Source organism: Camarhynchus parvulus, chromosome 5 (assembly GCF_901933205.1).
Source record: "Camarhynchus parvulus chromosome 5, STF_HiC, whole genome shotgun sequence".
In the NCBI taxonomy this organism is placed as follows: domain Eukaryota; kingdom Metazoa; phylum Chordata; class Aves; order Passeriformes; family Thraupidae; genus Camarhynchus; species Camarhynchus parvulus.
Window position 1 is genome coordinate 29,644,032 of NC_044575.1, and position 27,231 is coordinate 29,671,262.

Here is a 27,231-nt window from a genome sequence, read left to right on the forward strand (position 1 = left end):
AAAGAGTTGAAATGAACACTTGGAGGAGAACCACAAAGAAATGGGTTTTTGGAGACAAAGAACATTATTAGCCTGTTAATCTATTAATGGCAACTGCAAATACCTCACTCAAAATCATAGTGACTCTGAAACATTTAACTGGAGAGGCTCTGTGAGCCTGCCCAGGACAATGTGATACGAGGAAAACGTAGTAATTCGCCTCACCTTGCTAGACATCAGTTTGCAATCTAACCCCTCCCCTGAGTTTAAGTTACAAACCTCAGTAACTGTGTGGCAGACTTGACAGCAATTAACATTACTCAGCTGCCAGCTGGGTTTTAAAACCTCCCTTCCAGGCGATCCTGTTACGTAGGTTTTAAAAACAGCCTGACAGGGTGCTGCTCTGCGCCAAAGAGCGGGGTCCTGCCTCTCAACATGGTGAGATTTTGCCACTGATTACAGGGGGAGCTGATAAATCATTGGCAGAGTAAAGGTAAATGCACTGAGCTGTTGTTGCAGCACGAGGCTTGGGGTTTTTATTCTAATCTCATCGAGGGGGCTTCACAGAAAGCTCTGTAAAGAAATTACCCTTATTAGTTTGATTCTTTAGTCCTGTGCGGTCCTGTAGTCGTACTCATCTACAGGAAAGAGCACAACACACTGCGAAGAACTCCTAGACCCTCACACCTCAGCGCTCAGACTTTACAAGTCACGAAGAACTTTTTAAGTCATTTAAAGCTGAAAAATCAAAGTTTTTTTGGAAATCAACTACCTGGAGTGGCACGCCCATCAGATTTAAAGCTAGCCCAGCGCGGCTGGGGCTCAGTCCCGGCTAGGGCTGCCTGCCGAGCTGCGGGAGCATTCCGATCGCGGCTGCAGGCCGAGGTGTGAGCAGCGCGTCCCGCTGAGGGCCGACAGGCACCGAGCCCTCGCTGCCGCACCTGAACCGGGCCGGAGCAGGCCCGCACGGCCCCGCCTCAGCCGCGCGCCGGGCCCGCCCCTCCCCGCCCATTGGCTGGCGAGCGGGGGCGGGGCGGGGCGCGGCGAGGGCGGGGCTGCCGTCAGCTGTTCGCGGCGCGCCCGCCGGCGCCGGCCGCAGTTTGGCGGTGCGGAGGCTGCAGTGGAGGCGGCGGCGGCGGCTCCTCCCGGGACGCCCCGTCCCCGAGGGACGCCCGTCCCGCTACTCGGTGAGTGTCCGGGAAGCGCCTTCGCCACTGGGGGCCAGCCGCTCTGTGCCAGGTCGCCGTTGAGGGCGGTGCCGAGGCCGGGCGCGATCGTGACCGTGACAGGGAAGGGGGTCCGCCTCGGGGCAGCCCCGGCCCGGCCGGTCCAGCCCGGAGTCCCGCGCCTGCTGGGGAGCGGGAAGAAAGAGGGAGGATACGGGTGAGGAATGAGCTCGGTGGGCGCTGAGAAAGTAGCTGATTCGCTGATGTAGGCGCTGGCTGATTCTACAGCCAGCGCTGCCCCTCCCGAACCGCCCCGCCGAGCTCGGGAGTCTCGTCCCACGGCGCTGCCCGGAGAAGCCGCGTTAAAACTCTTGGCCGGGGGCACATCTGCGGGGCTAGAGTCCGGGCGGGGAAGAGTTAAAGGCGGCCAGCGGTGGCGAAGCGAGGCCGGCCAGCTTTGTTTTGGGACGCTGGCACGCACGTGCGCGCTGAGCCCTCCCTCCGCTCCCGGCCCGCCGCCTGTCAGCGCGGGCGTGCGGCTGCCCCGGCTCGAGGCTGTCGCCGCTGGCTTGTGCAAGGAAGTGCTGTGGGTAGGACTCGGCACCGGAGACGCGGGGGCTGCCCGGGCAAAGACCCGTAGCCCGAGCTGCCCGGTGTCTGTGGCTCCCAGCGTGAGCTGCGTTTGGAGGTTGTAGAAGGAGTTCCAGTGAGTTGTAGGACGAGCTGCCCTTCGCGCTGCATCGGCATTCTCCGAAAATCTCTGCAAAAGGGTCGGACCCTATTGCAGGAGGTCGAGTTAAACTTCTTGCTCTTTAAACCCTCTTTTGTTTGTGGTTTGCTCTGTGCCTTTGCTGCACTTCCCTTGAGGAATGCCCGTGTCCCAGTGAGGCTGACAGATGAGATCTGGCAAACTTTCCTGCAAAGACAAAATACATTCCCGCCTGCTTCTCTGTCAGGTGACTGATCCAGCAGAAGAGCTGGCAAGGAGATCATCCATGCCTGCCTCTTGGGACCCATAACTCCTTTCAGAGTGCTACTTTAAGCCATGGATGAGAATGTTATGAGTGCTCTGCCACTGTTGTCATCCAGTAGAGTTGCATCCAGCTGTGGGGCTGGTACCTGTTCTGCTCTGCAGAAACTTCTTTGGGAGTTGTGGCTCAGTTGAGTGAACTGCTGAGATGCAGCAACTTAAATAGCCAAAGTGCCCCCCAGCCACAGCCCTGCAGAAACAGTTCTTGCACTGCTTGGTCCTGTTGTCTCTAGCTGGTGTCCAGAGTGCTGCTCACCTGGGGGGAGATGGGACCACCAAGGGCAGTGCTGAACACATCCTTATAAAATTATTATTAATGTCTCCTTCAGGCCTGAAATTCCTCTTGCTAGTCTTCCATTCTGTTAAATGCTTCGCAAACCAGAGCAAAGGAAGAGACATGAAGAGTTGAATTTCACTGCCTTGTTTGGAACTGGGTGGAAATCCTGGAGATGGATCTCTTAGGAGTCTGTCTTCCAATTGGGTTAGATGCACAGGTAACAGTAAAGGGACTTGTGGCATTTTTGGTAATACTGCTTCTAATTGCTTTATGTTTGCAAAGAGCTCTGAAATAGTGATTTACGGTTCATGGGGGTTTTTCCCCTCTACCATCTTTGTTTAGCTTTGTGCTGAGGAGTGTTTACTGTGGCAGCTACAGAAATCCTGCTTTAAACACTGACATCAGCTATGTTTTTCTTTAGTAGTAGGATGAACCATTGCACTAATGGTGCATGTAGGCTTGAGGGTAAGAGGGATAAGGAAGTTACTACATTGCCGAGTTTGGGACATGTCTTAAGTTGAGCTGAGGGGAGAAATGAGAAGTTGAAAGGAAAGTTGGCCCTCATAGGGAGAAGTAATGGAGAGCTTCACAGAAGTGGCCTTGACAACTCTTAAGTTTTGCAACCACTGGGGTTTCTTAAAAATCTGGCCTTGCAGCCTTATGATTACAAGAGCTTCATGAATAAGAAATAGGTGGAAAAAAGTGAATGGGATATACCACAAAGTTCAAGTATAGCAGGCCAAAACAAAGCAGACCCCAAAGAAGCTAACTGGCCATGGGGCTATCAGAAGAATCTGGGTTGCTTTTTAAAATGTCTTTTCAGTTTCTGTGTGCTGAGTTTGGGGGTTGGCTCTCTACTTGTGAGCAGGTGTGGAATTGGAGCTATGGACTTATACATATGTGAACTTTGTCTCTCTCTGGCCCAGCACCTGAGGACTTTCTGCAAAGCCTTAACCTTCACCACAGGTCGCTCACCTCTCCTGTCCATGCAGATGGGCAGCACTGGGAAGTGGGGAAGAGGGAAGGTGTGGTAAAATCGGTTGTGTTTTACTGTTGGAGCAGAAGGCATTCTCTCCTGGACAACATTCTTGCTGTGTCTTAGCTGTTTCCTCAAGTGTCCCTTTATTGCAGGAGCAATGGATCGCCCCAGCTACCTGGAAGAGGACTATTCTAGCCTGGATGGGCTGGACGATGACGTGTTTCACTCTGATGACTTTGGACTTGCAGGTCAGCCTGGTGAGATGACTGCAACTGGCTTTTTCACACAGAACCAGTCCTACAGCTGCCTTCTGGGGAGGTTTCAACTATTCCCCCTCACACACTGCTGTGGTCCCGGTATCAGGCATCCTGAGCAGCAGGACAAGGCAACTCAAACACTCAGCCCATCCTCTTCCAGTCAGGATGTTATGTTGCCTTGTGGAGTCACTGAAGAGCCAAGGAGACTCTTCTATGGTAAGAGCACTCCAGTGTCACTAGCTTTGCAGCAAAGAAACTGTCCCTTTAGCACTTCCCCAATCAAGCAAGATCTCTTTCATTAGGATGTTTTATTAAAGGACTGAAATTATTTTGCTTTAGTCCTACTCCCTCAAGAAAGACAGCTTGTATTTTCTTACCCTTGCTTGTCCACTGCAGGAACCAAACACTTGCTCATTGCTTCTGCTGTCTTTGATATTCCCTCTTTCTCTCTTTGGCTTTATTCTATCACATGTGATTTTACTGCTAGATGTCTAAATGTTCACCGTACTTCATATGCTACGATTTGCCTACATTTTTAACTACCAATGGTCTGTCTCATCCACATAGGAAGTGGAAACTCCTAGGAGTTTTCAGTGGAGAGAAGAAGATGCAAAAAGTTACAGCTTTTAGGCTTTTCACTGGAGTTACAGTTGCTGAATAAGTAGCATGTCTATCCAGTATTTTACTAGTAACTGATGGGTCACCACTCAGCTTTGTGTATCCAATTCAGCTTTAATTCAAATCACTAAAAGACAGAAAACTGAGAAAAACCTGACACAAAAGATACTTCTACCTTTGAGGGGAGACAACTTGAGGCAGAGATCCTGTAAAACTGCAAAACTGTCCTTAAAAAAATCCCAAGCCACAGCATTTGGCTGAGCTGTAAACAAGCACAAAGAATCAATTTTAAGATCCTGCCACTCATTGATTATGGGAATCAGCACAATGCTCTGTTTAATCAATATAAGTTTATTTGAAAGCTTGGCAAATCTTTTACTGCACTGTGTTACAGTATACAGTCATTGTTTGGCCTTCAGGAACTAGACTTCAAAAGTCAAAAATGTAGGACTATGTACAGCTCTTCTCTCCATGAAGTGTACTGAGCAGAAAAGATAATCTTTGCACTGGAAGAATGACTCTTCTGCTCTGTTTTGTAGGGAGTGCTGGTTACCGTTTACATGTCCCTCCAGCTGGCTTTGTGTTGGATCCACACCTCCAGGAGGAACCTCAGGAAGGTCAGCGGGAAGCACGTGCTGAGGTGCAGATTGCACGGAAGTTGCAGTGCATTGCTGACCAGTTCCACCGGCTCCACATACAGAGGGTAGGGTGTCTCTGGAGGGGAAAGTGGGCTTTACCTGTCCAGGAGTGCTACTCTGAAGACTGGCTCCAGCCATTAGCTAAGTTAACTGTTGTTTAAGACAGCAGACTGACAGGGATGATAAAATGGCAGGAGTATCCTGATGGATTTTCCTTATGTTAGATTGCTTGCTCTTCCTAAAGACTGGCAGGTGGAGGGAAGAGAATATGAGGGAATATGAATATGAGCATTTACTGTCTGGGGAGGGAGCTCTTCTGTGTTCGCTGCTGCTATTCCAGCTCTTCCCAGGCTTTTCCCAGGGATCTTCCTCTTGCTTTTTATTACAGCTTTTACTCTTCTCCATTCTCCTCACCACCAGCACCTTCTCTTCTGTGGAATATGTAGCCATCAGTGGCTTATGTCAGCTCATTGTCTTGGAGATAACAAGCCTGGAGTCTGTTTTGACACTCCTTGTTGTCTAACGGTAGTTCTATGTAATGTTGTAAGGAATATTTAGATCATACTAGACTTACTAGCAGCTACTAGTAAGACAGTCATAGCTAGTGTCTCAGACTTGTGACTAACTTCCTCACCACAAAATACACCTGTAAGATGCTATCAAGTCTGAATAACACACTCCAGATTCTTGGTTTCTTTAAAAAACAAAACAAAACAAAACAAAAAAAACCAAAAACAAAAAACCACCAAAAATAACCAAACCAAAAACAAAAAAGCAAACACTGCTGTTCAAAGAAACAAAATAACCATTACCCACAGAACCCTTGACTGTTTCTTCCTTGCTCTCCTTCCCCTTTGAGTAGAGATAAAATGGAAATCTCAGCCCATACAGAGATGGTCAGAGGTGGCAGAAGCTTGGCAGTAGGCAGCAGTTTGCCCCTTCTATGCAAGCCCAACAAGGAGGGTGTGCATCTGCTTGTATATGAAGAAATTTTGCTGACTTCAGAAAGGGACAGAAAGTTTATCCTAGTCCAAGTGAGTTTGTCCTCTGTTAACTGTGGGATCGTTTGCAGCCCTTCTCAAAGGTAAGTGAGGATCCGTGTCCGGGTCAGAGAATGTGGCTTGTGGCTGGGCAAAAGCTTCGTCCTCTCTGTGTCACCTGAGACATGAGGAAATTCTGGGACTCCTCATCTCCTAATAGGTGGATGATTAAAGAAGGAAAAGGAAGATTAGCCTGTAGAAATGTAGATGAGGCTATGAATGTCATTTAGCAAACTGCAGGAATAAAGAGCTACCACGAGATTTTTAACGTGTTGTTTGTGGTTGAATGGGGTTTTCCCCGGTGGCGCCTTTTCGCCAGCGTTAGCTGCAGGCCGCGCTCTCTCGCCAGGCTGTCTCTCAGGAAAGGGAAGGTTTAACCAACTTGGCAGAGGAGCCCTGCACCGAACTGGTGGAACTGGTTGTAACTTGACCCCTTTCATCTTGGGGGAGTGTCCCTATCTGATGCCCGTGCCTTGGAAACGCGTCCCGGAGCGCCCCCCTGGCCTGGCCCCAGCAGGGCAGGCGGGGTCGGGCTCCCGGTGCCCGGCCGGGCTCCCGGTGCCGGCCCAGCCGCGCAGCCCCGGCCGGCGGCCAGCCCGGCGTGTGGAGCCGTAGTAAACAAAGGCGTCCGGCTGTGCTGGGCGGCGCGGCCCGGCCCGGCCCCCGGGGCCCGCCAGAGGAGGGGCTCCGCGCTCTTTGTTTGAACTGGAACAGCCACAAGTTGTAAAGGGGACGGGAGCCTTCAGCCATTTAAATTTGAAAACAAAACGGGGGAAAAAATACCAAAACCAAACCAACTCGAAAACTTAACCCGAGGACAGAGTAGTTCAGCCAGTGGTTATCCACAGCCTGACCCTGGGATAGGCCTTGGCATTTGGATCTGCTGAGGGATTCTTTCTTGTTTGTCAGGGAAACTGAGTATTGAGCCACATATTGGAGTCCAAAGCACTGATCCCTGTAGAATGTTTGGTTGTCATGCCCAATCCCTTCCCTCCCAGTCCCACATGGAGGATTTCCTTTGACTCTTGCCATGAATCCCTCGTGGAGAATCCCCTCTGTCCTATGTGCGATGTCTCTGCCCAGCCCGTTGCTGAAGGAGCAGGCGGTCTGCCCCTGGAGACACGTGAGCCGTTCGCAGTGTGCTGTGGTTTGGAAGGGGCAGTCTCTGAGGCATGGAAAACTGGGCTGTCGTTTATCTTGCTGCGAAACTAACCCCTGATTTGAAAACCCCATTTCAGCTTGTCTAAAACATTTGGTCAAAACCAACTTTCCAGAGTGGTGTCTTGAATCAGATTTAGAATACCACAAAGTTAGTCACACCAGTGTGGTCTTGTGAAGTCCTGAGAGAGAGCAAGCTTGGTTTTCAACAAGCTGTGCCTGTTTTCAGAGCCTACAAAACATTTATCTGTGAACCTGTGAAAAGAAAATGTGTGTGCCCTTTCAGTGGAAGTTAGGAAAGGCTTTTAGCATTGGAATGGTGCATCCAACTAGCTCAAGAGCTGCCTTCTCATGGCTCTTGACTTCTGTGAGACTCTCTAGCAACTCAGGTATGGCCCCCATTCTGCTGCTGCAGCAGCAGCAAGGCTGTGTTGACACAAAGGCTGCTGGTTAATGTACGTCTCTGGCTGAGAGAGAAACTGAGCAGGCAGTTGCTGCTGAGGCTGACATTACTGAGTTGTCATTGGACTCTGCTGCATGCATGGTCTAACCCCATCCTACACTTGGAGCCCTGGAGAGTCATTGTTATCTCTTCTCTGGGCTTCTGGAGCTAAATGGTATTTATTCTGTGGTTCTTGGCTATACAAAAGATTTTTGAGTATGCATCTAGCAAGAATAAGAAAATTGGCCGCACCTATGCTTGCTTTTGGCATGGAAATCACTTTCAGAGTTTCATTTCCTATTAATACCTTAAACAGAAAACAGTAATTTAAAACCTTGCTATTTCATCCTTAGAACAGTGCTAGAGCAATAACACAACATTCCCTAGAACTCCATGTCTTTCATCTCCTTAAGATGCTGAATTTCTTGTAAGAAGACCTGAGCAACGTTCTGTGTTCCTAAATAGCAGAGGCTGCTACAGGTTGATCTAGATTGCAAGGGCTCTGCAGAATGACTTGTGAGACCCATATAGATGGGGGTTTTTGAGTTCTTTACTGTCTCTTACTTGATTGAGGCTGTGTAGCTTCTAGCAGACTTCCCTGTTTTATTTTTTTTCACCCTGCCCCTGGAAAACAAAGGTAGACACAAGCCATGCTTTCTGCAAGAGAAGCCAGTACCTGCCACTTCCTCCTTGGTTTGAAGCAAATGTGTCTTTGCTATGGAATCAGTGAACTGCTGCTGTTGCTCAGCCTGTGCCTGAGCTTCAAGAGCATGCTCTGAGGTTATGGAGAACAGAGCTGAGCTTATGGGTTGGTTGGCTGGGATATGTTTCCCACACCCCACATGGCCAGGCTGTGGCAACAAGTGCTTGGGCTCTGCTTCAGGTCCTGAGTGCGCTTGGGTTTCCTTGCCTTGAGGAGGGGCTTTGACCTGTGCTGAATGGAGAGTGTATTTCATGACATGAGGGGTTGTAAGATGGGATGTCAGTACACAACCAGGAATGGTGGCGGCGGCAAAGCTGCCCCAGAGGAGCAAGGGGTTATCCAGGGGTGGGGTGGATGACACTGTATATCAGGATCACACCCTTTCAGTTTGATGGGTTCCAATGAGGCACTGGAACTCTATAGCTTTTTCCAAATAAAATAACTCTTTTTAAGCAGGCTGCAACTTTGAGGGGACTGCTTTTATCATATTTCTTCTTCGTGGAGATAAGATCACTTCACAGGGGATAAAACTGTCTCTTTAAGAGCCAAGGAGTGGTAGCCTTGAACAGTTCTGGGCTCAGGTCCAAGCAGAGCCACTGACTTGCTGTATGACCTCAGACAAGTCTCTTGACCTCCTTGTGCTTCAGTCAACCCATCTGGAAAGCTCAGTTTAAAAAAAGCTGAGCCTCAATGAGAACCAGATGCTGAATCAGAACTGAGCTTTCTTGAGTAAATAAGGCATTACAAACAACAACAAAGTCCCTTTCCAACACATCAGGAAAGTTGATTTAGATATGCTGACCATGCTCAAAAATCCTCTGTGGATCTAGCTATAGAAAATTTGTTTCTTTAAATTCCCCAGTTGGTTCAGCAAGTAAGTCTTACCATCACTGCAACAGGGTTCAGAAGCCCATGGAACACAAATGCCTGCATCCACACTGGCTGTGGGCAGACAGCTAGGCATGTACCTGTTTGCCTTAAGCTAATGACACTGAAAATGTCCAGAAGGAAATGTTATTTTCCTTTGAAAGTGAAACGTGTTATGTTTTGCATACTTCTTCCTGTCTGTCTCTCATAAAAGTTATCAGGGCCTCCTCTGAGACACTTCTACTTATGCAACAGGGAGCCTGCATTGCTTGTCAGAAACTTATCGGCGTGAGAGAATGGGTACATGGTACTACACGTGCATCATTTGTCCCAAACTCCGTCAGGCTTTTTTCACTATTAAGGACATTCAGGGCATTTTTAACAGTTGCTTTTTTACACTGGAATTGTTTGCAGAAATCTGTTCTTTATGATGACCTTATATTTTAGGAAAAATGTTCAGGAAAGCTTCCTAATAATAATGCAGAGATTCAGACTGTTCTGCAGCTAAGCCTGTAGCACCAGCAGCTCCATACTTCACTTGTATCGACAGTCTCTCTGAGACCTGGGGTATGTGTTTTTGTTCATTTGTTTCTTGAGTAGGTCAGTGTGTTTCAGGATCTTCCCTGCTGGCTGGTCCTTGCTGCTGCTCTGCACAGCAGTGGGTCACCTCTTCAGCTCTGCTTTCTGTGCGTTGCTCACTGGTGCAGGACTTGAATCTCCAGCTGAGGATGCACAAACATGGTGAGGGAGAGAGCTCCTGAAGTGAGCGAGCCCAGTTTAAAGGGTAGGGGGTAGGGTGGGTGTGAGTTTGGGAAGCCTGAGATGTAAAACAAAGTTCTTTCAGGGCTATGGAACTGGAATCCTACGCTCCATTCTTATGGTCAGCGGAGTAAAAAATTTGATATAAGGAGGTAGAAACAGATATTTTGCTAAATGTTATTAGATTTTTTTCCCCCTTTCTTTTCATTTTGACAAATGACAATGAAGGAAGAAGTGGCCTTGGAAGTGTACCTTCCCCATGCATACAAATGACAGAACAACTTGCTGCCCCTTGTCTATCACCTGTTTTGAAAGCCTGCTGCCCATGGAGCTGATTACTTGACATGTAGGTTAACAGAAATGTGCTGGACCATTTCACATCTTGTCTGAAATGGTGTTCTCTGGTATGCTCAGAAAAGACACTGAGAACAAGAATGTAATTATGCCACTGTATAAATTCATGTTTCTACCACAAGATCTTGAATGTTATATGAAGTTCTGGTTTCCTTCATCAAAAATGATGCAGCAGAACTGGAAAAGGTTCAGAGAAGGGCAAGACAGATGATATGAAAAAATGAGCTAAGGACTGCTAAGCTTAAAAAAAGATACAAACCAAGAGGGAAGCAATATTAAACAGAAATCAAAAGTGACATGAAGGAGATGAATAGACTAATTTCTCCCAGTACAAGAACTAGGCAAAATCAAGTCAAATAGTGGGAGCCAGCTCAAAGTAAATGAGGTCATTTTTCATGCAACAGGTGAAAGCTGTGGAGCTCCTTGTCAAGGCATATTGTGCATCCCAGTGCTTTATCTGGGTTCAAGGGGAATTGAGACAAGTTTATAGCCATTGAAGCAGACATTAAATAAACAGAAACCAGATCTGACTCAGAAAATCCTAAGCTCGAACTAGTTAGACGCTGAAAGAGAGTACTAGTGGAAGCTATTGCATGTGCTTGCCCTTAGCTTTCCCTCAGGCAGCCATGTAAGGCTGCTGCTGGAGGGTGGGCTATACAAACTCTTGATGCAAGCCACATATAATCATTGTGTATCAGTTTAATAAGACCCACAAAACTTCTACATCATCCTAATCTAGCCTCTTCTATGTTTTCAGCTGACAAAAGATTTAAATATATTACATGTATGTTCCTGCTTAAAATAGGGGATAATGTTAAAAAGCAAAACTTCCTGCCTAGCTCTGATAGAGAAGGTGGGCAGAGGATAAGGGAGCTGGGAGGGAGCTGGGTGGCAGGAGAGCCGTGCAAGCTCTGTGCAGCTGTGTGCCATGAATCCTGCTGGACGCAGGACTGTCTTGAAGCAGTGGGGCCACAACATCAAAAGACCAAGATTGCCTAGAATAAAGAGCACAAAACAGTTCTTTGAGACAGTGCAGGTGAATCGTTCTGCAGTATTTCTAACATCAGTGTTCAGTGCTGCTGTCTCTCCTGTACAACCCCTTCAGTCTCCGCAGGTTCTTCTGGATCTTCTCAGCTCTTGCAGCACTGTGACAGTGGTAACATGCTTTCTGCTTGTAGCAGTGTGACAGCTGAGAAATTATTTTTGAATTAAGAAATAATTGTGGTAATGCCCCACTTATTTTTTATTGTGGGAGAGTAGAAAATGCAGGTTATAACTTGACTGAGATCATACAAGGATTGCTGATAGGAACCTAGTTGTTCTGCCTCCAGCCCTCGACCTAAGTTGGTTGATCTTATTAAGATAGTGCCATCTCTGAGGGGGATGAAGAGATATTTGGACTGATTATTTACAGAGAGGAGTGTACATGTTTGTTTTTTACTCAATTAAATTTTATGGTGGAAAGGCAGGAAAGCAAGTGCCCAAATGCAGAGTTCTCTTTTGTTTCAAGCCACTGAGGAGGGATGTCCTGCCAGCCTTTATAGTCTCCGTTTGGATGTTGGGTTTTTTTGTTTGTTTCTCCTCACTAGCCGCCTTGCCAATTGAAAAGGAATCCTTCCGAGGACCGGACCACGGCAGAAAAAAATAGCGCTCCAAAAACAAGCAGTGAGGCAACTCTTGTTAACCCCAGTTGGGTTTTCTGTGATGGGAGCCAGACCCGAGGGCGCGCTGGCAATGGGGCCGGAGCCCCCGGGGCCAGCGGACCCGGCGGGCGGGCAAGGAGGAGCGGGCGGTGCGTGCGAGGGCCCGGCCGGCCGTGTTTGCACTCGGCGGCTGTGTTTATATCGCCGGCTAAATTTAGCCTCTGACTCATCGGCGCTGCTGACGAGAGTTTGCGCTGCCCGCAGGCTCCAGCCCTGCACCTGCCCTCCCGCCGCCTCCCCGCGCAGCCGGGCGGCCCCGCGCCCACCCCTTCCCCCCCGCGCCAGGATATTTTTCCTGTAAAAACTTTTAAAGTGTTATTTTAAGCAAACCCCGAGGCAGACTTTAATCACTAGGGGGGGTCTCCGCAGCAGTGAGCAGTTTTGGGAGCGCCTCCCTTTTGCTGGTGAAGCAATGGATGCCAAACACAGGTCAGCGGGTCCCACGGCCCGCGCAGGGCAGGCAAGAACACCGGGAGCTGTGGAACAGCCTTGCCCCATCACACGCAGGTTCAGTCACTAAACCCTTCAAAAGGTCAAAAGCTCTTGCAGTTGCCGGCTGTGGCTGGGCGGTGTGGGGTGTCTTCTCCTGGGTATCTCTTCCAGCACTTTGACACACACACCCCACACCCAGAGCATGGGACCGAGCTGTGCCGGACCCCGGGCCGCAGGTACAGAGTGGCATCAGGCACGGTTCTGTGGAAATGCGGGACCTTTATTTGCCGTATTTGTGGAAAATAAGCCAGCGTGCCCCTCGGGATGGAGAAGGAGGGGAAGGCCGAGGGCCTGGGAACGCAGTGGCCGGTGGTTGCCCTTCCCAGGTTGCCGTCAGCTGGCTGTTGCCATGGCGGCTGTCTGCTTCCCCTTCCTGCCCGCGCTGGAGAGGAAGGCGCGAGTGGCTGCGTGTTTGTTTTTAAACGCCGAGAAAGCTCAGAAAGGCTCACCTGCGCAGCTGCGCCGGCAGTGGGCCTGGGGCAACAGCCGCCGCTGTTTGCTGCTCAGTCCATGCCCTCTCCCGTGCTTGGGCTGGGCAGCCCATGCATTGGTTTTGGGGGCCCCCTGCACCCTACATCCTTTCAGCTGTGCCCAGTACTGTCTGTCCTCTCTCCATAAACACACATGTTGCTCATCTTGTTGCAAAGTCTGGTGGAGGCTCATGAGAAAGAAAGGAATACTTGACATGATGTCTCCTTTTACTACAAGTTGAGTCCCATGTAAGAGTCATTGCAAGACAGAAGGATGGAGTTTCCCGAAGAAGGGCTCTCATTCTCTTCATTGTGTTATCATGAGAAGCCATGTGGCTGAGCTCCTCTTTCATTTTTTTCTCTATTACTGCCTCCTTTTTTTCCTGCTGGTTCTACACATGCATTATACTTTGGTCATTAGGAATCACAGCTGGAAAGATTTGTATTTGACTTCCAATGGCCTGCATTTCTCCCTCCAGTAGGGGACACCTTCTGTAACCTCTGTTGCCTTGGGGACTGTGACTTTCTAGTCTTGCTAAGCTAAAGCATATTTTGTGGTAGCACAATATGCCTCCAGCCACCTGGCAGCCAAAACAGCCTTCAGCGATGAGTCAGCAACTGCTCCCGGTGTGCAGGTATTTTTGTATTCAGTGAATAAATACAATCCCAACAACTTGTTGCTAATACTTGTATTAGTTATTAAAGGAAGAATAATATTTTTATGTACACATATGCAATTATTCTTCTTTTGCTCTCATAGCACCACTTAGGGCCGTATTAATCCTTCTAGTTAAGATGGGATCAAAATATGACCCTTAATTGTCTGGAAGCTATGAAGCAAAGTCATAAGCTGCCCATGAGATCAAGAGGGTAGATGGAGTGTACCAGACAGACCCACATACAACATATGCATATGACAAGCATATTTACTTTTTTAAACAGGGCTGTTAATGGCACGTGTATATCAAGTGTAAAAATTAGTCTTATTAATCTGTTAAACATTTATGCTCATGGATTCAAGAATCTGTGTCAAAGAGACAGCATTTTCTTTGAAGTGCATCACCTGTCCTGATCTTCCCTTTGATCACCCTGTGCAAGGGCTTGGTAGGAGTACAAAAGGTTTTGAGGTCTGGGGTGCTATTTGCCAGATATGTATCTGTGTGCTTAGAGTGTGAAGCATGTGTTAGGAATTAATTATGAGGAAGGACTAAGTGTCGGGTCAGTCATGTTCCTCTTTAATTTGCTTCCAGTAAAAGTCTTGCATGTTTTTTTGTCTTTGTTTACAAGTAGTCTGGTTTTTGGTACAGCACAGTCCATGGAAGAGGCTTCACTAATGTACTGTTGCTGCAGAGAACACTTTTCCTGTAAAATGGCCTTTTCTTGTGACTCATTGAAGTATTCATGCTAACATTTCAGACAGTCTCTTAAGGATATCCCCTCTAAAAAGCAGCAGCTGCAATAGGAAATGGTTTTATGTGTTTCCAGCTTTGTGTTGACTTACTGTATTCACAAGTCTACTCTTTAGTTACAGTTAGCTTAGAGGGCAAAAGGGGCTTCTTTCCTTCTTGGGAAGGAAGCCTTAAAAGGGTTATTTTGTTGCTTCCACATGGAGGTGGCAAAGCGTTCATCCCTGGTATTTTTGTGCAGTAGTGATTCTGAGGATTCAAGTAATAAAGGGCAAATCAATCTTGTGAAGCCTAGGGAAATGATACACTAGTATCACAATAGTTATGAATCTTAGAAAAATGTCTCAAAACATATCACATGAAAAAAAAAATATATATGCCAAGTTCATAGAATCACTGTTCTGGGTTTTCTGTCCATCCTGAAAGCTAAATTATACCACACCAAAAACTCCTCAGTCTTGAAATATTTAAGAATTTTGGTCTTGGCTGAAGCATATATGGGGAAAAAGACACAGAAACTTGTGAAAAGGGCATTTTTTTAGTTATTTCCATAAATTGTTTACTGCAAATAATGTCTGCCATTCCATTCTGTGGCTCTTGTCCCATGCTGAATTAGTACCACAGAAAGCAGATCAACCCAGAAGCAGAGCTGTAACTTCAAACCCCATTAGCTAGGCTTGCTGCTGAAGCACGTAGTCCCAGGTTGCTCCTCTTCACAGGTCATCATCTTTCTGTTGTCCTGGAAAAAGCATCAGTCTGAGTACATGATGCCATGGATCAGATAGTTTAGGATGACCTGTTAAACAGTAAGGGCAACTTCTTTATCGGATTAGTTCTGGCTTTGATCATTGTGCTGCTCTAGTTCACTTTCCAGCACTGCTGTGGGGAGAGGACATCATGAGTGAGCTGCTCCAGTGTGTGGGCCAGTGAAAATGTGTGTGGGACCACACCACCATGGAAGAAAATGCTGGCTGAATACAGAACTAGGGAAATACAAACAAGCCCTAGATCTAGGAATAAAACCTGGAAAGCTGCCCTCAACATAGTGCTCTATTTTTTACTTCAAAACAAAATGGTGTCAACATTCTTAAAAAAGTTATTTGAGATGGTATGCTTCTTATAAGCAAGGAGAACCAAGGGTAAAATATTTCCTATTCTGCTCTTGCATGGAAATCTCCTTGAGTGCATTAGGCAAATACATGAAACAATTTTAATTGGAAAAGGACAAAAATGCTGTACCAAAAAGTGACTTCAAGAGGCAGTGAAACACAAGAGAATATAAAGTAAAATATATATTAGAATTTTTCTCTTTGTCTTATCACATCCCACTGATTCTCTTGCAGGCCTGTAAACCATCATAAGGTATAGTTCTAAACCTCTTATTTACCAGATAAAACCAAAACTTAATACCTTCCTCAAAAAGTTCCCCCCTTAAAAAAAAAAGGCATACGAGCTTCTCATGAAAAAAACAGTTATTCCACTGTTTTTTCCAGAACATGGCCTCCTTTACCTATCACTGGAAAGAGCAGGTAATCCTTTTCTCCTTAGGTGAGGTATAAAACTTGAGGAGCCAGAATAATTAGAAATCTGCTATTGTATGAGAAGCACAAAGCAGCCTCCTACATGAAGGAGGACACCAATATGGGGATTCTTACATGTGTTTATGCTCCCAACAGTGGGAAATAGTAAAACTGTACATGCCAGATCAGGATTCCTCTTGTGTGCCCCCAAATTAACCCACTTTATAAAAATTCCATAAGAGTTTCCATTAGAGAGGGTCCACCAATGAAGCTGAGATGTATTTCAAGTTTAGGATTTCTGTACCAGGTTTTAAATATCCTTTTGCCTTTCCCTTACTAAGTCTCTATGAGACAATTTTTTACCCTCTTGGCTGCTAATAAAATAAAATAATCTAACAAAGCAGATTGTCTTCAGAGCATCTGCAATATGTTTGTCCAGTATGCTCTCCTAGCATAGTTCCTGGCTTGTAGAAACTGCAGGAGACCACTTTGTTCTTGCACACCACTTCATTGAGGTCTTACCCAAAGTTCTCTGTTTAAGGAATCTGCCTAAGCTGTAATAGCTTGATAAAAACATGGTATCTGCATGTCACAGGGACGTTGTTGTTCCCTGTGCAGTTTGAGCAGTTTTAGGAGTGTGGCTGTAGGGAGGAGGGTGCTAAGAATCTCTGGAGTTTGATGAGGAAGGGCAAGCCTAGTCAAACTGAGATGTGAGTAACAAACCAAAAACTTTGCTTTTGCTTTTTGACACCAAATTAGTGTTTTTTAACCAGTCCTACAGGACAGTTTATAAAAGATTGTTTTCACCTGTAAACCTAGCAATGCCTGTGCAATCAGTAAGGACTGAACCCAGGACTAGTTACTTTGAAAAAAATAATAGCAGGCTCTAGAGCCACTGCTTACAGGTTATGCTACAAACACAGCGCTCTTGAAATGTGTGTTGGGATCTGTGTGAACTTTTCCAAATTCATTTCTTCTTCTTGTTAAGTCTTGAGGGCAAGAATAATGACCCACTGCTAAGATGCAAGATGAACACAGTTTTTCTGGAAGCCTCTTTTGTGTGTGCTTGTGATTCAAATGGCACAGATCTACTCACACTGGAATACGAGCATAATTTAATGGCTATCTGGAAGGGCTTTGAAGAGCTGTCTATTGACATCTCCAATACACCAACTCCAGTTGCAACTCTCTTATTTGTGATTATGTAAAAAATGCCTTGCAAGTGTGTTGTTCTGCCCTGTTGGGCTAATCTGAGTTGAAACGTCTTGTTCATATAATGTGCTTCAGTGCTCTTTTATGAACTCCTATGTTCTGAGGCGAAGTTGTGGGAAGCCAATCTTCTGTTTCCTCATCTGCTGGGGATTGGGGAGGGGGGTAGGGGGCGGAGATTTGGGCTGGTTTGTTTTGTTCTTCAGAAATGATCATGCCTGCTTAGCAAATATGGAATTCTGGATGAGAAAATGAAGACTGACTTCTAATAGAGAGTTGGTTATTGAGGTGAAATAGTATCCCAGACTGGGCAATGTAAGGAGAAACCCACCTGTTTGAATGAGATGCCATTAAAGTGCAGGAAGGTAGGGGTATAATCGGAGCCACTTTTGCAGGGGTGATTATTTATAACAAAAGGAGGAACAGCGTCCCTGTCCCAAAGCTGCATTATATAGTCTGGTGTCCCCCTGAAACTCAACTCCCATGTTTCTTCCTTGACAATGGGACCTGAAATAACCTCTTGGTTTTGGTTTTTTGTGTGTTTTCAAGTATGTTCTTGCTTAAGGTTTAATTGGCTCCAGTCAGTAGGAAAGGGCTCCAAGGCTGATTATTTATGGCTTACTGTCAAAAGTGGCTATAAAAAGGGCAGTATTATCTTGGAGATGCTGGGAAGGAAAATGTGGTGGGGGGAGGGTGGGGGAGTGTGTGTGTGCACGAATGTGTTTTCTTGTACTAGATGAAATCAGAGTTTTGCTGTCTCAGCAGTGTGGTTTAAATTGAAGATTAACCCTTTGACCTTCACGGTGTCAAATCACTTACAGATGGATCACCAGTTATATTTTTTCCTTTTTTTACTTTCGGGGTGAAGGGGGGCTTTTTTTTAAAAAAAAAAAAAAAGGTTGTTTGTTCATGCAGCTGGGGCTTTTGAAAGGCTCAGAAGCCAATCTGATTAAAAACAGCACTTGGCTAAACTCTGCGAAATCCTACAAGCAAAAAAAAAAGTTTAATCCTCTTGTGCACAATGCATAAAGGGTCTGCTCTTTTCTTTTTGTAATGTTAGAGCTACAATTATTTCTGGAGAACTTATCATTTCCCTCTCTCCCCTCATCCCTTGCTGCACCCCCTTGTTATGCTGATGGGATTAAAGTGTCTGCTCTTGAACAGTGTAACTGAGTTGTTATTGGAAAAGAGAAGTGGTATGTTGCAATTTTAGAAATATAAATAACCTTGCTTTAACTGTTCTTCTCTACAGCATCAGCAGAACAGAAATCAAGTGTGGTGGCAGCTTTTTCTCTTCCTACACAACTTGGCCTTAAACACGGAGGTGAACAGGAACCACACTGGGCAGAGGTGAGCTTCGCCCGCCTGTTTCAGGCCACATCCAGTCTGCAGGGAGCACTGAACAAACACTGGTTCGGGGGCGAGACGTTGCACACCGCCGGCCGGATGTGAGGACTCTGACTTTCTGATACTCGTCTTCAAGTCTGAGTGTTTTTATGGACTCTTCTTTGCTGCTGCCTGCCTCGCGAGGCAGGGAGCTCTTGTCCAACACTGTTGAAGGAAAGCCAGAATGTGGGTGTGTTTGGTAAAGCTTGCTGCTGGCTCCCCGCACCGGTGACCTCTGTGCAAGGGAGGCAGGTATTAGACTGACGGCTTCCTCTGCCCTATGTAGTAGTGGATGGTAGAGTGCAGGAGTGTCATTTTGGCTGCTAGTTAAAAGTGATGCCTGGGATTGATGACTAAACATACTTGGGGTATCTTTTAGAGCAGAGATGTTCAATTCCTCCACATTTTTAGCAATGAAAAACATTCAAGTAGCTTGGTTTCATCAGGTTACTTGCTTTATTCATTGGTTACTGTTTATTTCATTGTGCCCTGTGTGAGAGAAAATCACAGAGAAATCTGACCTCTTCTGCCATTCCATTGGGCACCACTTGCAGTGCTCTCACAAGAAAAGTTGTTCTTTGTCATTGCCATCAATTAAAAAACAAAATAAATCAGTAGAACAGGCTGAAAAATAAACCTTCTTGGGGTTGCTGGTGGCTACTAGCTTCTGCCTGCTTTCAGTTCAGTGTTCTCAGTGCCCATGAGCCAGCAGGAAGCCAAAATCCATGGAATATGGCATGTGTCATTCTTCTACAATGCTAATGTATATGTTTTTAGTAGTTTTATGATGGATGTTTATTTTATTTTGGTTTTCTTTTCTCTTACTATATAATGTGGTTGGTCAGGAAGGCTTAGATCCCAGGCATCCAATAATTTACTTCAGGATTTGACAGGGAAATTAATTAGCATCTAGTCTGATATGTACACTGTACAAGCAGTCTGTCCATTACTCTAGTGTGTAGTATTTGGAGGCTGCTGTAAGCATATACTGACTAGCAGCAGTAATGTTATTTCAAGGGAGATCTTCTGTCAGTTTGTATGCACTCAGAGGTTTGTCCATATGGCTGACACTATTGGACCAGCACAGGGAAACTACCCTAGCAAAAGGAAGTAGCCTTAAATATTGATGGCTGCTTCTCTGTAGCCTTAAATATACTTAGTTCACAGACCCAGTGACAGCTAGGGTAAAACATGAACAGAGAAGCAATACAGACCTTATTATTTTTTCTGAAAATTTCCATATTGCCACTGCACCTTGTTGTAGGTCTCAAATGATACAACCAACTTGAGGAAGAGCTGTCCAGAGAATTGCTCTTCAGTTGTGTTAGAAATGTCCAGCTGCAGGTGTTGAGAAATTCTTGATCCACTCTGAAAAATACTCATTACTGTACGGAAGAGTTGTTTACTTGCACATACGCTTTCCTTCTCCACCCCTCTTTGCATATTTGTCTCTAATTCCTGCTTTCTCTGGTATTTGTAATCTCATCATTGCACTGTAGTGTCTAGTAACAGTTTGCTGAACAGAGTTAAATTTGGACCCTCTTGCTTTCTCTCAGACCCATTCTCTTTGATTTTCATCCTGCGTCTACTCTGGCAAAATGTACTTTAGCTCCCTGAAAGAGGTTCCCAAGCCTTTTTCACCTTCCTATATTCACAGTCACTCTCTTTAAACATAAGGAGATATGTGAGAAAAGCTTTTTTTTCTCCTTTTGTGTTATTTTTCTAGCTAGAGCTAGAGTAATATGTTTGTCCAGGATGGTTAATAATTCATATAAATGAATCTCAAGTAATATTTTCGGGGGTGGGTTTATGGAGAGGGAGGGTGGGAGGTTTTTTTTAGAAGGGGGAATTGGTTTTGGTTTTGTATTGTTCCTTTAAGCATGTGCACTACAGAGTTACCCAGAGCGATCTAAGTGATAGCTGTTGCTGACTATGCTGCAGCAGGATGGAAGCTGCTCTCTGCCCATGCTGCCAGAGACGAGGCTCTCCATACTTTGCTTTGCACAGTCTGCTTGATGTAAACGCTGGTCATTGGAGAAAGAGGACTTAAATGGTGGGGAAAGCCTGAGGTGTAGTGCAAGCACAGATTGAGCTGGGGACCCCTGAGAAACCAAATATTAAAGAGAAGACTCTTAAATAAGAAGCTCTTTAAGAGGCAGTAGTGGAAGTGTGGAGGCTCAGGAAGCAATGCAGCAATGATGCCTCCCCTTGTGGCATGCCCTTGGATGTGATGCATGCATTTCCCCCTGCTTGCCAGGACCCTTTTATCAGGAACAGTCAATGCTACATCATAACAGTCAATGCTACATAATAACCCTGCAAACTATGAAAAATTCAGCAACTGCTTCTGACATTTAAAAATCATTGTGAGCTTTCCCCTTTCCCTCTGCCTTGACTTGATGGTCAAACAGGCTAATAAGGCCTGTCCTCTGGACGCATAAGCTGGAAAGATAAGTCTGGTACTGCCACTTTCTAGTGTTAAGATCTGACCAATTTATCTAGGACAAGACTCTTCTTAACATGGAGAAACAAGTACCTGAAATGGTTCCTCAGTCAGGCTGCTGGCCTCAGTAAAGTCATTTGGCTCAGGGAAAGACACATCTTTGCCAGTCCGTATTTCCCACTGCAACAACAGACTTATCAAAATTGGTCATGCCAGGGTCTCAAAACCTCCTTGAACAACAATACTTCATTGGAGACATAGAGCTAATGCTAGACAAAGGCCGACTTCCTGCAATATGTGTGTTGGTTACTGGTGCCAGAGATTTACAACCACTGATAATATATTTTAATTATATTCCATATCTGCGTATCTCAGAGAAAGGAAATATGCTCTGTCAACCCAAAAGTCTTACTTTGCTTCATGTAGATTTAGAAGGGCAGGCTGGTTATTCGCTTAGGGAAAAGCAATTACTTCATACTTAAAGTCTCACCTACTTGGGGAAATGGTAGGAAGGTTTCACACATTTAGCAACAAACACATGGATGCACAGCTCTCATGCATGTGTCACCCATTCTGTGTTTGTAAGGCCCCTTTGAACACCTGCTGGGGAGATCTTGCCCGCAGAGTAGCAAGCTACTGCAGCATGGCCAGGGACATACATTGATTATTTGGAGAACTGGTTCCAAAGAACATGATTTAAATCCTGTGCTGAAGGATTATGCTCAGATTTTTAGATATGAGTTTGTTCTGGTGTAAGGAATGGGATGCTTTCTCTCTGTGCTGTTAAACTAGAGTCTAGCAATTTAGAAAGAGGAGTTGGATCTTTCTCCTAAAACAAATTCCTGTTTTTAATGAGCAGTTCTTAAGAAAAACTTGAGCTGCTGCTCATGGTGCCAGCAGCCTTTAAATATCTTTCTTGCCTTCCCCAGATCTCCAAAATGGCTTCAGAACTCAACTGTCCTTACTTGAGGGATGGAGTTCTTTCCATCTCTTCTCAGATTCCTACTCTTGATTATCTTGTAGCCTGCTCATCCTAGGATCCAGCAAGCCTGGTGCTAGTAGGGAATAGTTAGCTTTATTTTTGTTTCCTGCAATTTTTGAAAGCTGAGCCAGTAATCACAAAGTACTGCCCAGGGATAGCTGCAAACTGCTGCAAATAGAACACAAAAAAGGCAGGAAAGGATGAAATTGCATGGAAAATGCTGCTGCTGGATCTGTATCAGGCTGCAGCCCTCTCTCAAGGTGCTGATGATCCCTGGTAGCATTGAATTCCTGCATAACTGATCACATATTTCAGTTTAAATAGGTTGTTACTAAATATTTGTTGGCTAAACTCTTGTTTGAGGAGTCCTGAAAGAAACTTCCTTGTCAGCCTTTGTTTTGGAGCTGTGTATCAGCAAGAAAATAGAGGCAAGGAACCCCGCCTTTCTTGGTGTAGAAATTGTAATTGCAAAGACATCTTTCTTTCTATTGGCTGTTTATTTTGTCCCCTCAAGCCTGGATTAGAGGTATAGGCAATGTGTGTATGTGAAGTTACTACAGTCCTCGAGTTGCTCCATAGCAGTCACTGGAGCTGTACCCAAGGTGGAACCTAATTCGTTGTGGCACTTGGCACTCTTCTGGGAAACAGCAGATCCTGACCATTAGTAAACTAGGAAGAAAGGTTGGTTTGTTGGTTTTTTGGTTTTTTTTTAAGAAAAAGCAAAATTACTTGAGGCAGTTATTACAATGTGACCCTATCAACTGTACAATGAATTCCACCCTTCTGCTGCTGGTCCTGACCCATATCTCTGCTGAAGCTGTGGGAGTGGTGAGACTGTGACATGCTGAATGGTGTGATATTGAGGGTATTTTTAAAGGGAAAAATAGGGAAAGCACTCAGTGTATGTGGTAGAATCAAACAAGAATGCAGATTTGTGGAGGTCTGGCCTTGATTTACCAGCAGTATTTACTGAGGGATCATAAATAAAAGAATCATAGAATGCTGGTTCATATTAATGGGAGGTCTGCCCATGAACCAAGCACTGTTGAGTATTAGCATAATTTGACAACAAAGGTTTTAATAATATCCTTCAAAAGACTTTGTCTTTCAAACTGGCATTTGTGATCATTTGCAAAAATGCCTACCTGTTGCCTTTGATCGTTTTAGCAAGAAGAAATACCTCAAGGAATTGATAAAAGATCCTAGGACAATCTTTTACAGTTCCTAAAGACTTCAGTGGTCTCTGTTTCTTTGGTTTGCATGTGTTCACACAGGTGTTACACCTGTTCTCAGCTCTTCTCCACCAGGAAAAGCAGAAAAGACCAAACACATCAAATGCACTGGAATGTAATTGTGTGGGTGTGCGTGAGTGTGAGTGTGTGTGTGTGTTCTTGAACTGAATGCAGTCTGACATCCCCTACCCCTTCTTTCTCCCATGTGCCTCACCTTCCCCCTTAGCCACAGAAAGGAGGGTCTCTTCCTGCGAATCCCATGCTGGAAGTTGGTTTCTGGGAAGCGAAACCTAATGTCTGTGGGCTGTTTTTTAAAGCCATGTTTCAGTTCTGTCTTCAGACTTTTTGCTGCCTTTGGGGAACAGAGGGGTGGGAAGGGTAGATTGTTAAACTGTTTTTAAAATCTATTATGGAAATTTTGCATGTATAAAGTTATTCTTAAATCTAAAGGAGTCTCCCTAATTTGTGGACATGGCTCCAGGAGAGCATCATCACAGATTCCTCGACTCAGTTTTAGATAAGACCATCTATACTCAAATAGTCTATACTCCTGAAAGTATAGATGACAAAAGTATTGATGACAAAAGGAGGACGGATTGGTGTGATGGAAGGACAACATTGTCAGTATGTCCTTAAACACATGTCAGAAGTTAGGCTTGTAAAAGGGAAATTTTAAAACAATCCACAGGATATGTATGTCTATTTCTACTGGGTGCATTTGAAAATCCTGCCACTAAATTTGATTTTGGGTATGTAGATGTTGGGGTTTTTTGGTTAAAATAATTGTGGCTCTCTTCTGTTCTCTTCCATGGTGTGTAGTACAGTCTCCCATGTTTCTAGGTGAAATTCACTGATAAGAATACTGTGAAATGTGGATTCATATTTTCTTCTTCCCCCCTTGCTCCCTGCATGACTGTTCTTTGGTGGGATATTAAACAAACAAACAAACAAACAAACAACAACAAAGTTGTTCAGAGTCCTTCATCTGGAAAACAAAAAGGGTAAGACGGGCTAGAATTTGCAATGTACTTAATAAATTTCCTCTCAGTGGAGGGTTTCCCCATGATTTCTGATTTTCACCAGAATATGATACTATCCTGCTGCAGAAGTAAACCTGATGCTCTCCTGTGAGATTTCTGTCTGGATTAGTCCTGAAGTGCACACACCTTCTTTGCCATGGACTGAGACCCAGTGAGAATGTAGCATTTTGTTTATCCTGGTTGTGTGCCTCCAGGACTCCTGTCTGTACCAATGGTGACTGGGCAGAGCTCCTTTTTTGTATCTGTGCAGTATATTTGCTTTGTGCTTTCTTCTTTGGTGCTTTTTAATACTTTAATACTTGGATTTTTTTTCTAATAACTGGTACAATTTTTAATAAAATTGTTAAATTTGTCTGTGTTCCTTGATTTATTTTTTAAGGGATTTGAAGTGGGTTAACTGTGCAGTTCCAAGCAGCAGCAGTTCTCTGTCCAAGCATGGAAATATATCTTATTGAAAGACTAATTTATAAATCAAATTATGCCCAAGGAAAGCAGTCCAATCTCAAAAGCAGGTCTTGTCCTTGCCGCAGGGCCTGGTATTAGGGTGCACAGAAAATGACCCACCAGATATTTTCAAAGTTGAACAACCCAAATTGTATCACTGATTTGGATAACTCCATAGGTCAGCTGTAAAATGCCCTCCATCCAAATTTGCAAAACGTAATCTTTGATGACCACTTTCCTACTGCCTACACAGGTACATTCAAAGGCACTGAAGCCTTAAGAATAAAGACTCATTGCTAGGTAATCCTGTTAAGGAAATATGGTTCTTACTGGTCTTCTGAGGCAGCAGAGGAAGGTGAGAGTGCTTGTAGGGTGGTAATGACTCCTTCAAACACAGACTTGTGAATGTCTTGGCCATCCCAAGCACAGCAATCATCAGGCCTGTTTTTGTTTGCCTCTGCTCCTATTGGGAAAAACTACCTCCACTAAGTAAAGGTAGCTAACCTGGGTGGAGCAGCAATCATGATACGTGTATTGTGAATTATTTGTAATATAGCTGGTCAAATTCCTTCAACCCCATTGTTCCTCCAGTGCAATGCTGCTGCAGCGTGCATGGGAGCTTAGGGAACCAAGTTAACAATCCTATCCGATGTTAAGTTGCCTTGACTGGTGTCTGCATGTTACAAAAGGGCCTTTCATTCCAAGAACACATGATGTGTGTGGTATGAAAAGCCACATGTGCATCTAAGACCACAGGGGGAAGAAGACAGTTTTTCTTTTCATTGTATTAGATCTAGTGAGAAGTGTGTCCCCTGGTCAGCCTCATGTGACCATGAAAGGGCCTGTTGTAACACACTGATACGAGGGGACAGACGTGAGATTGACTTCGATGGGTGGGTTTGCTCAGAGTTCCCTCATTTTCATGGTTAAGTTCTCATCGTTAATTAAACTCTCACTCGTAGAAGCTTTAATAATTCTTGTACGAAAGAGAAGAATGGCTTTTAAAATGAATGGTTTGTAATGCTATCCCAGAAGCATTTGCCAAAGCAGCAGCATGCACTGCACCTTGCTCTAAGTAAAGGCAAGAGTGCAGATGTATGATCAGCCTCCCTTCCTCTGAGACCTGCTAAATTACTCTTGACTCTTTGGTTTGGCTCTATCATGACCTGCTGGCCGTTACTTGCCTAAGGCAAAGTAGACTCAGGTGCATGGAAACATTTTCAGGGTTAGGCATCAGAACCAAATAGTACAGGTTGGAACATTCCTATTGCACATGAATACTTTTTAATTTATTTTATTTTATTGTTAGTTTGAAAGAAATTGGATATCCTAGAAAATGTGCTTTGGAAAACTTTCTTCTTAAAGTACTAAGCCTGCATACTAACAGGGCAACTTTCAATTTATTTCCAGCCAAGGCAACTTTCAATTTATTTCCAGCCATGGCCCTTTTCATGACAATTATGTGTTCCTCACTTTCTGTACTAACATGACTAGCACTTTAAAGGAAAATGAGTTCTGTTATTAACTTCCTAGCTGCATGCTTAGGGACAAGGTAAAAAGTTTAAGTAGGATTACGGCTTCAAGGAAAAAATGTTTATCAAGAACTGCTCAGCCTGTCTCGTTAAAAATAATAAAGCACTCTGAGGATGAAAAAGTTCTTTGGTTGCGTAAGCTACTGCACAAAGCACTCTATTTTCACGACTCTGGCTGCTGAAGTTTAGAAGCCTCTATAGTGTATTGATTGGGGAATATTTTTCAAGCACGCATAACATTGTTTTATGGTGCAGTAAATGTGCTTGTCCTCAGTCTCTGCAATGTATATGCAAGCTTGGAAACAACTCTGCTAACCAGCTTTCTCCTTATGCTCTCATACTTGAGTAATTCAGACATGATACAGCCCCATTTCTTTAATTTGCTTGCAACCCCCCCTGCCTCCTTTTTTCTGGTTATGAAGAGATGGGGTTTGGGGAGGAAAAAGCATCTTGAAAGCTTTTGACAGCTTTGGGAAGTTGGTGTTAAAATGCAAGAGCTACAGTTGTTTCATTGTTCATATTACTGGTTTCTGTCAAGAGGCTCAAACTGAAAGAAACCTGTTTCCAATGGGAATCTAAAAAGGAGGTGACAATAACTTCTGATGGTGAGTTGTCTTCCACCTAACATGATGCATGATGCCCTAACAGAGCTAAAGTATCTGACAACAAACCACCAGGCGTGATGCACTGACATCAGTATTCATATTGCCCTCTATAAGTCCTTTAAATCTTGATTTCTCTTAAATGAATTATGTTCTCTGTAACATTCATAATGGACTCTTTTCTTTCTCCATTAAAGTCTGTGTCAGCATTCTCCTTCTCTGTGTTTTGCCTTAGGGCTCTTGATGTATACAAAGACTCCTCTGTTTTCTGCTCTTAGTCACACGCTTTCACTCTTAACCTCAGTGCTATAAACTAAACATCCACCCACTATGGCTGGAGATGACCCTGTTTACGTCTGCTGCTCAAATCACGACAGCAGCAGTCATGAAACTTTGTTTTCATGGAGACAGTCAGCTCTTAGTAAGAGGACAATAAGGCTTGACTTCAACACTGCACATTTTTGAAAAAATTTTAACAGAAATAAATAGCCAGGAAAGATTAA

The 27,231-nt window shown here is 44.8% G+C and overlaps 1 protein-coding gene across 2 annotated transcripts; it reads left to right on the forward strand.

Moving 5' to 3' along the window:
* The first annotated feature begins 1,051 nt into the window (after positions 1–1,051).
* On the forward strand, positions 1,052–20,245 carry BMF (Bcl2 modifying factor). Of its 2 annotated transcripts, none has more exons than XM_030950322.1 (4): positions 1,052–1,166; positions 3,584–3,904; positions 4,846–5,009; positions 18,320–20,245. In XM_030950322.1, exons 2-4 carry the CDS (start codon positions 3,589–3,591, stop codon positions 18,419–18,421), a joined length of 582 nt encoding a protein of 193 aa, XP_030806182.1. In that variant the 5' UTR covers positions 1,052–1,166; positions 3,584–3,588; the 3' UTR covers positions 18,422–20,245. The 2 variants fall into 2 exon arrangements, with proteins under 2 accessions (XP_030806182.1, XP_030806183.1); XM_030950323.1 differs by having other exon boundaries at positions 3,584–3,679.
* The last annotated feature ends 6,986 nt before the right edge of the window (positions 20,246–27,231 follow it).